Genomic DNA, 9,953 nt, shown 5'->3' on the forward strand with positions numbered 1-9,953 from the left:
GTAAGGGTAGATGATGTATGTGGGATTTATTTCCTGGAATCCATCTGCCCTTAGCTCAGACATGCAGGCAGGAGGGTGAGCTTAGCTGAGAAAGCTCCCCCCCCCCCCTGATAAAAGAAAAAAATGCAAATGAAGACTCCTGGGAAGTATGACATCTATGACATCCTTTTGGTTTAGGCCAGAAAGCAGGAAACAACTGAAGAAATGTAAAACAAGTAAATATAATATACCTTCCTATCCATTTAGTAGGGCTAGTAGCATAAGGCTTAAAAACAGGTAATGATGATTGAAAGACCTTAGTTCTGCTTTAAAATAAGGATTGATAGGAGTTATTGTAAACTAACATGCAAAAACATGCAAAAACAACAGCAGTGTGTGAGACATCTATGATTTTTTTGTCATTGTTCGGAGAGTAAAAGTAAGACTACATTAGTAGTAAGATTTAGTTAAAGGAGAAGTCCAGCCTGAGCTTTTTAGGCTGGGCTTCTCCTCTGGGTAACAGGAGTGCAATTTGTTTTGCACTCCTGTGACCCATTTTCAGGGGAGAGCAGTCTGAAGTCCGTTCTCCGCTGTCGTCATTGCCATCATTCGAGGCAGCACGTCATTCCGACTTAAGACGTCTGGATCCGCCAGCTGCCTTGACTGATAGCAGTCTCAGCGAGCCGCTGAGCCGCCGAGACGGCCACTCTCCACCCCTCCACAGCTCAGCGCTCCAATGAGTGTGGAGGGGCAGAGTGGAGAGCTGCTGACTGACAGGCAGCAGCTCTCCACTTGGGGAGGTGAGATAACCGAGCCATCAGTGGTGTTCATGGCTCGGTTCTCAGTGCAGAGGCGGCAGTGGACAACTGCAGCATCGGTTTGATGCTGCATCCACCTAGGTAAGTATGAATATACAAAAAAAAAGAAAACCCATACTTCTCTTTTAAGATGTAGAGCTTTTCAAGGGCCATACCTGCTTTTTGAGACATGGGTCACAATCAGACCAAGGTCCAAAGTCGCCAAGTCGACAATTGATGGCGCACGGTTCTTCATTACAAGATCGGCTTTCATATTTTGTGCAAATTTGTTCGCAATTATTCTTCCTGTAGTGCTCATCATAGACTATATTTCTGTAACCAAAAGCAGCATATTAATAACTGGCTTTGTTGCAAACACATATGTAATTTTTTACAGCCATATATGATATAAGAATATTTTATTATTTTTGGTATATAAATACTATTTTAGGGGGTGGTGGGTTCTGTTGTTGTGTAGTGGGACAGAGGAGGTGAAGCTGAAGTTATTGTGTGGGGACAGGGGAGGTCAGTAGGAACTAAAGACGTTTCAATGGGAAAAGTATAAAGCTAATAATATAAGGCTCAAGCAGTAAACTAATGAAATTCATCAATTGTAACACAAACAGAGGTTTCAACTAGCTAGAATCCGGGAAAAATGTTTTCTGTTTCCTGGAATGCGTTTATAGAAAAAGCCACACATGATAATTTGAGCATACACAATTGTTGGGCATTCCTGATCTTTCTAGAACAAAATATGGGTGTGTGCAGAGCTACTAAAGGGAAAGAAGGCCCTTCTCGGTATTGTTCATTTTGTCTACAAAAATATTTTCGTCTACTTAAATATGACTAAAACTAAAACAATTCAGATGACTAAAATATGACTAAAACTAAAATGGCATTTTATTCAAAAGACTGACTAAGGCTGAATTCATGTATGAGCCACATGCGGCTCACAGAAGGGGTCCGGTGCGTCCTGGTTCACCGTTTCAGGCCTGATTTCAGCCCGAAATTTGGGCAGGATTCGGAGCTAAAACGGACCAAAAGACGCACGGACCCGCTGCGGAGATATGTGAACCGGCTCCATAGAGAGCCAGTCAAAATCTCCTGCTATTGCGAATTGGATGCAGGGATCCCGCATCCAATTCGCAATGGTGTGAACCCAGCCTTAAACGTAATCAAAATTTGACTTCAAAATTAACACTGCACTACCACATAAGACTATGTAGAGGGCATCTACTAAGCTGATGAAAAAAAAAAATAAGAAAAAGACTTTTCCTATTTGTATTTAATGTTGGTAATATATTCAGGTAATATGTGCAATGGCATTATAGCCAATACAGTTTACTTTTTTTTTTACATATATATTTTAAAGTTGTCAAAAAAAAAACAATATTTTTGTTTGTTTATGAAACTCGGTTTTAATTTATAAAGACGATATATATCAGAATGGGTAAATCTGTGTCTGTAGTGCATGTTCAAACTTTAATACCATAAATAATAACATATTATTAGATTTTTACTCCAGGAGTATATATTGAGTTTGGCAATTCTAGAGAAATGCTTAAATAATGCATTACAATTTAACTAAACCCATTAGATTTTAGTTGACCAAAATACAACTAAAACTAAAACAATTCAAATGACTAAAATATGACTAAAACTAAAATGGCATTTTAGTCAAAAGACAATTAATAAAGCTAAATCGAAATTTGGCGTCAAAATTAACACTGCTTCTTTGCGCTTTGCTCACACCAGTTGTTACAGATCCATTTTAGTGGGCAACACTTCAGGGACTCCAGGAACCATTGGTGTAGATGTAGAGTTTTCTTTCCTCATTGGATGAGAGGTCACAGAGAGGGATCAGATGAGACTGAAGGATGTCATCATCTGTACTTTGCAGTTGTACTGTACAACCCTTGCTATATGTAGTGAGTGGCTGAGTTATAAATACTTATCAGCCCAGCCAATCGCTTGACCTAGTGGTGTGAGTTGTGGAGGTGATAAATATTTAGAACAGCCTCAACTGAGTTCTTAGCAGTGGTGGCCGCTCTATTAGGGGCATGTGCTTGGCCCATAATCTACATGCAGGGCGCTGGACATATGGGTTTCAATGGGTTTTTTTTTAAGCACATGATTGGCTTCAAAAAAGGGTGTGGTCGGGGCACAGAGCACTGCACCCTGAGCCCACCCAGTTGTGTGACATTAGCAAAATAAATATTCGCTAATGTCTTCCTGCTTCTCCTCCCGAACAATCAGGAAGCAGGTCCTGAGACCCGATTGGCCATGGAGTCTTAGGACACCCAGCCAATCAGGTCTCAGTACCCACTTCTTGTTCGGTAGTGAGGAGAAGCAACAGTCCCTCGGCAAGCTGGAGCAGGAGCAGCATTGGCCTAAGACTGATCGCCGCCTTCCCGGCTCCATAGAGCTTGCACTGGGCACCATCCTCCTAGCAGAGCCCATAGCAGCAGATTGCAGTAGCCCGAATGACGAGGATGAGCAGTTTGCTGTGCCCCCCCCCCAAAAAAAAATATTGAGCACCAGCCGCCACTGGTTCTTAGTTATCTGGGCTCCTAACTATAGGGACATAGTGCTGAGTTCTGTATCTCCTGGTCTTTGGATGACCATACACGGTTGGAATCTTGGACGGTTCAGCAGGAACTGGCTGAGAGTCAAACCATTAATGGGCAGGCTGAATGTTCCAAGGTGATCGATCGATTAACTTGGTTACAAACAGCCTGCCAGATTCATTTGCGATGATCGTAAGCGGTGCTATAGCCGCTAGCAGAAATCACTTTCTTCTCTTGGCCCAATGGCATCCCCTGCCCCATGAAACGCAAACTGCGTCAAAGCTACAGCAAGTCTCTTATCCCCTACTGCAGTGGGGTTGATGGGAACCAACACTTAGAGGAGCATTATTTTGCTTTTCGTATTTTTTCCTTTTGTTTATGATATATATATATGCGTATTTCCATGTCTTATCAATTTTAACCTGTACAACAATAAATATTTTTTGATATTTTTTTACACCATTGGTACCATCAAAGTCCTTCCAATTTAGTATGTTAGAATTTTTTGTGTAGTCTAATTTCCAGGATGAGGTACCGGACATTCACTGTCCATTATTTGAGGGCTTTCCACTGAGGCCCTCCCCCCTCCCGTCTTTTTCTGGTACAAGATGCTGGCCTACTAAATGATGAGAAGTGCTTCAACATAGAGGAAGCACTTGTGCCTTTTCCCCAGTTGAAGAGAGGTGGTGAGTGACTAGCAGAGGGAGGGTTTATTCTAAGCTGTCCTGCTACCAAGATACTCCAAGAACCTTTGACACCCTAGTAGCTTATAGTGATTATAAAGGCTTGTTTTTTTTTTTTTTTAAATAACTAACATGTTATATTTAACTCCTCTGTGCAGTTGGTTTTGCACAGAACAGCCCAGGTCCTCCTCTTCTTGGGTCCCTCTTTGATGCTCCTAGCCCCTCCCTCCTTTGAGTGCCCCTCAGCCAGCAGCTTGCTACAGGGGGCACCCAAGCCAAGTCAGAGCGCTGTGTATCCATTCAGACATGGAGCCCGACCTGGCCCTGCCCCCTCTCTCCCCTGATTGGCTGACTGACTTTGATTGACAGCCACGGGAGTCAATGGCACCACTGCTCTGTCTCAGCCAATCAGGAGGAGTGTACTGGATGGCTGAGGGGATCGTGGACATCACTGGAGAGAGAAGGAGCTCAGGTAGGTAATTGAGGGGGTGCTGGGGAGGCTGCTATACACAGAAAGTTTTTTATCTTAATGCATAGAATGCATTAGGATAAAAAACCTTCTACCTTTACAACTCCTTTAAGATCTGTGAGTTGACACAAGCCAGCATTGTCTGTAGGAACACAGAAAGGTTTTTTGCACATTAGCCTGAGCTTTAAGACTGGGTGCAGTTGGGTATGCTGACTATTTTCCACCATCCTTCCCATATTCTGCAGTCAGCAATAAATAAGCTTAGATTTGTTCTACAAAGTGATTGGCACCCAAGTAATTTCCCTTAGCGCCCTAGAAAAAGAACCAGCCCAAGTGGATATGCCTAGATCATTACAGCTATGTAAGAGGACTGGGACATCTCATTGAGGCCTTTAACCGCTTGTCGACCGCTTCACGCATTTATACTGCGGCAGAAGGGCACGCTCAGGCAGAATCACGTACCTGTACGTTTCCCTTTAAGAGGCGGCGCGCGCGCCCGCGGTAAGCTCCGTGAGTCGGGTCGCGGATACCCGCGATCGCCTCATGGGGAGGAAGAACGGGGAGATGCTAACCTAAACAAGCATCTCCCTGTTCTGCCTACTGACAGTGTCACTGTTCTCTGCTCCCTGTCATCGGAGCAGAGATCAATGACATGTCACATACAGCCCATCCCCCTACAGTTAGAAACACGCCCCTAGGACACTTTTAACCCCTACACTGCCACCTAGTGGTTAACTCCTTCATTGCCAGTGTCATTTACACAGGAATCAGTGCATTTTTATAGCACTGATTGCTGTATAAATGACAATGGTCCCAAAAATGTGTCAAAAATGTCTGATGTGTCCGCCATAATGTCGCAGTCACAATAAAAATCGCTGATCGCCGCCATTTAAAAAAAAAATCACTTATTGCGTTTTTTTTTACCAAAAATATGTAGAAGAATACGTATCAGCCTAAACTGAGGAAAAAAATAGTTTTTTTATATATTTTTGGGGGATATTTATTATAGCAAAAAGTAAAAAATAATGCGTTTTTTTCAAAATTGTCACTCTTTTTTTTGTTTATAACGTAAAAAATAAAAAGCGAAGGGGTGATCAAATACCACCAAAAGAAAGCTCTATTTGTCAGAAAAGTAGGACGTCAATTTTGTTTGGGAGCCACGTCACACGACCGCGCAATTGTCAGTTAAAGCGACGCAGTGCCGAATCGCAAAAAGTGCTCTGGTCAGGAAGGGGGTAAATTCTTCCGGGGCTAATGTTGGAAGTCATCTGCTGTGTGGCCTACATATCTAGCCTAAAATGTCTGAACTTTTTAAAACCTGTTTATGTCGTTTACAGTAGGTAACGCTTTATAGCAAAAAGCTAACTCTTTATCACTTGTTTTACTCTTCATTGCTATGGTGGTTAGTAAGTGACTGTAAATTTCAGTTACATGAACCATTCGGAACTTACCGAGAGCGGCTCTGTGTTCCATAAGCACATGTTCTGGTACATGCTGACCAAGAGCCCCATGGGTAATGTTCACAAAAGCATGAAGAGGCCTCTGCTACAAGGCAACTTATGAGCAAACTCAAGAGGCAGACCCTGGACGCCATCAACGATTAACACTGAAAATGAGAGATATGCAATACATAAATTACAGCATTTTCTTTAGCTTTTTCAGCATTATAATTCATACAGCGGTATTGTTTCATGAAACTAAATGTGTTGCATATTGTAACCAGTCACACCTTGTTTCTATTATTTTTCTAATGTAGAATATCTTTTTTTTTTTTTTAACCAACAGCTCATAGAAAGACATCTGAAACAACATTTTTCAAATTTCCCTACTCTCTTCTTACAAGCTGTACCTGTAAAGTCATTTTACAATAATAACTGTGGTTTGACAAACCAATGTACCATAGTTCAAAATGGCAGCTGCTCTGTTCCCGGAATAAACGTTATTGTTCACAGCACAACCTGCATAGGCTGCTTGTTTTAGCGCAGTTGTGGTCAACTTTCTTGATATAGGGGGCTTCAAGTTCAGCCTCTTACATTACAAATAGCCTGAACCAAAGCATGCGTGATGGAAAAGTTTACTTTTAAATTTGATCCTTTGTTCTGAGGTTTATGTGTATCTGTGAGACTGTCATTTATGAATTAGCAAGTAGGAGCATTTTGTGGGTACAAATTCTGTGGCATATGTGTGTAGTGTACAGAGCGACTAGGCACAGATTCTGTTTAATCATCCCCCTTTAAGCCCCTCCTACTTTTAGGAAAAAACCTGTTCTCTGCATCACCTGCTACTGACTGACCCCTGAACTCTGCCCCACTTACTACTGACCCCTGAACTCTGCCCCACTTACTACTGACCCCTGAAATCTGCCTAACTTACTACTGAACCCCTGCACTTTATGCCCCATTAAGCCATGACTAATATTTAGCATAATGGGAACCACACCCAATATTTGCTGAACACTTTCGCTTTCACAAGCAGGAGAGCTGAACTTTTGATCTTGCACACAGGCCCAGAGTTTTCAGATGACACCCCCAAACATAACCCTTCTGAGCAGGTGCAAAGGGCACCATCTTGCGTCAGTCTTGCAATTTGAGATAGCTAACTCCCACTTACGCAGGAAAAAAAAATCATCTACGGCCCTGGAGACTGCAGATATGCAACAACAAGAGATGGTCTGCGACTGTAAATATGCTCTAGGAGTTGTGAGAGATGGCGAACATGCTGTAGGAGTTGTTAAAGACTGGGAATATGCTTCACGAGACATAAACTTGACCATACCTCCCAACATTTTGAGATGGGAATAAGGGACACCTACTAGCAAATGTATGTAGGCATATGACACGCCCCCCTGTCATGCCCCTTAAAGGGGACATAACCAAAAAAAAGATGAATTAAATCCACAAGCGCTTTTTTGACCACTAATATTCCTTTATATTGGCTTTTAAAATTTACAAATGCAGCAATTTAGAATTAGGATGAAAGGTTTAGCACTGGGAAACACTTTTTGAAAGATAAAAAGTGCATTTTTATATACAACTATATAGATCAGACCAGAATGAGGAGGACAGAGGGACATTGCTCCAAATCAGGGACAGTCCCTCAAAATCAGGGACATTTGGGAGCTATGACTTGAGACACATTACATAAGACTGTAGAGATCACTGTTTATACACTGTCTGTCTGCAGGGGTGCCAGGGAATGCACAAAAAAGTGCCAAAAGGCATGAGGGGCAACAGGGTTCTAGTGTGTTTCACCCTGAAAAACCTAACGTCCTGCAATTAAGCCCTTTAAAGTAAAACACATCAGAAAGAGCAGTCTATGCGGGATGTGCTATGAGCAAAAAAGTTAATTGCAATAAAGTTTACTATGATTTGCCTTTACTCTGCACATTTAGAAAAAAAATCCCCAAGGCATTTAACAGAAGATATGCATGCTACTAAGAGTGATAACAAAAAATAATAGTAATACAAATTCCAAGCCCCAGAATCCTGAGCAAAAGACACTTAACAATAGTTTCACATTCTGCTGTCTGTATTTTTAGAGTCCTGCAATCCAAAGCATTTAGAACAGGGGTCTCAAACTGGTGGCCCTCCAGCTGTTGCAAAACTACAAGCCCCATCATGCCTCTGCCTGTGGGAGTCATGCTTGTAACTGTCAGCCTTGCAATGCCTCATGGGACTTGTAGTTTTGCAACAGCTGGAAGCTTGCCAGTTTGAGACCCCCGGATTTAGAGTTTTTCTTGATCAAGCAAATTTACCAATATCCACTACTACTCTTCATGTCATTCTAGCACATCCTTCTGATCACAAAGTATATAAATCCATGTATGACACCATAGAAATGATGTTATATGTTCATAAACAACAAACTGTACACCATGGCTGAACAGAATGTGTTGAAAAAACTAACTGTAGTCCTGACCGTGCTTCATAATTGGTGGAAAACCCTAATTAAAACAAATGTAACCACAATCATTACATCTCATATAAGTTTTAAATCGTCATGTAATTTTAAAGGTTGCTTTCATTCTTTTTATGTTTTGATTAAAAGAAGCCCCATTGATCCTGCCGACACATTATTAAAGCGGGAAGTGGTTGAAATAGGCTGGAGGAGACCAGCCTTGCTTAGATGCATAAAACAATGAAATAAGGGTGAATATGGTCCTTAGTAATGAAAAGAAAGATAAAATATACAGCATCGGGTTATGATATACAGTGTTTTAGCAAACTGTCTTCCAGAAGAGGTTAGACATACTTTATGGCAGTTTAGATAACTGTATGATACATCATACATTTAAGCCATAACATTACTGCCTACAATTTTATGAATACTTTCATTGTTCTTTAAATGTGTTTAGGTTATTTTTGTGTTAGCATCCCTTACCTTGGCTCCTGTGACTCTGCTATCTGTGGAGTAGATTCCCTTAAAGTAAAAGTCCAGAGTTTTATTTACATTGGTTAATTTTATACCAACCTCCACTCCCCTCATCCATTGAAAAGCAAATTGAGTATTTTGAAAACCATTGTTTGGTTCCATTATCTTTTAAATCAGGAGTCTCTGTGTAAAATCCAAGCTGGTTATAGACTTTAGATGACCGGGTGGGGGGTGGTGGTGTCTGATGCCACCCACAGATGGGACAGTCCTCAATAAATCAGGTAAAAATCATGTTTGTGGCTTCTATAGTTTTTCCAACTTCAGATATCTACTTCTTTAATGATATAGTAAAAAAATTAAATTTCTAAGCTTGCGTGGACATACAGGCTTTTCTGCCAAATTTTTGCCATGATGCATTTCATTAAAGTAGCATGTTTTTGCATTGCCTACCATAATGTACCATACAAATACATTGTGACATGACCAATCTAGATATTTGGCATGTAATGATCACATTCATATTTCAACCCTGCAAACATGTTGAATTTTGATTTGTTGTAGTCATATTCTGCTTAGGCCCCATGCACACTGGGGCTCCTCTAAAAACTTTTCTCCGAGCAGGAGAAAGGCAGCTTCATTAGACTAAAAATCAACAATGTATTTAAAGCCCAAAACTTTCTTTCTAGTTTTGGATGGAACGGTAAATGGTTAGCACCTCTATCAGGTTTTTATTAATCTCTGTGCCCTCCCCCACTGGAAAGATTTGCTTCACTATTGGTCCTGTCAATCATTGTCTCCAGTACATAGTCACATAGTTACATGGTTAGTAAGGTTGACACCAGTCCATCCAGTTCAACCTGAGTGAGTGTGGGTGCGTGTCTACAATTGTTCCTATCCCTGTACATTGTGTCTCATTAAGATGTTCCTCCTATTATATATTATTTATCACACATACATTGCACACTCACATCAGTCCCTACCCTCAAGGATCCCACAATCCAAGGCCCCCAACTCACATTCATATACTAGGGCCAATTTTGGACTGAAGCCAATTAACCTACCAGCATGTCTTTGGAGTGGGGGAGGA

At 41.3% G+C, this 9,953-nt stretch overlaps 1 protein-coding gene across 1 annotated transcript in view; it reads right to left on the bottom strand.

Moving 5' to 3' along the window:
* C6 (complement C6) overlaps window positions 1-9,030 on the bottom strand; it is a 125,599-nt gene extending 116,569 nt beyond the window's left edge. Inside the window, exons 1-3 of the mRNA XM_073621741.1 lie at window positions 8,876-9,030; window positions 5,947-6,101; window positions 953-1,109 (exon numbers count right to left, since the gene is read on the bottom strand). Of these exons, the coding sequence (XP_073477842.1) occupies window positions 953-1,109; window positions 5,947-6,089 (300 nt within the window). The 5' untranslated portion in view covers window positions 6,090-6,101; window positions 8,876-9,030. The remainder of the gene's footprint in view (window positions 1-952; window positions 1,110-5,946; window positions 6,102-8,875) is intronic.
* Between the last annotated feature and the right edge of the window lie 923 nt (window positions 9,031-9,953).

This window comes from Aquarana catesbeiana, linkage group LG01, assembly GCF_042186555.1.
Source record: "Aquarana catesbeiana isolate 2022-GZ linkage group LG01, ASM4218655v1, whole genome shotgun sequence".
Classification (NCBI taxonomy): Eukaryota; Metazoa; Chordata; class Amphibia; order Anura; family Ranidae; genus Aquarana; species Aquarana catesbeiana.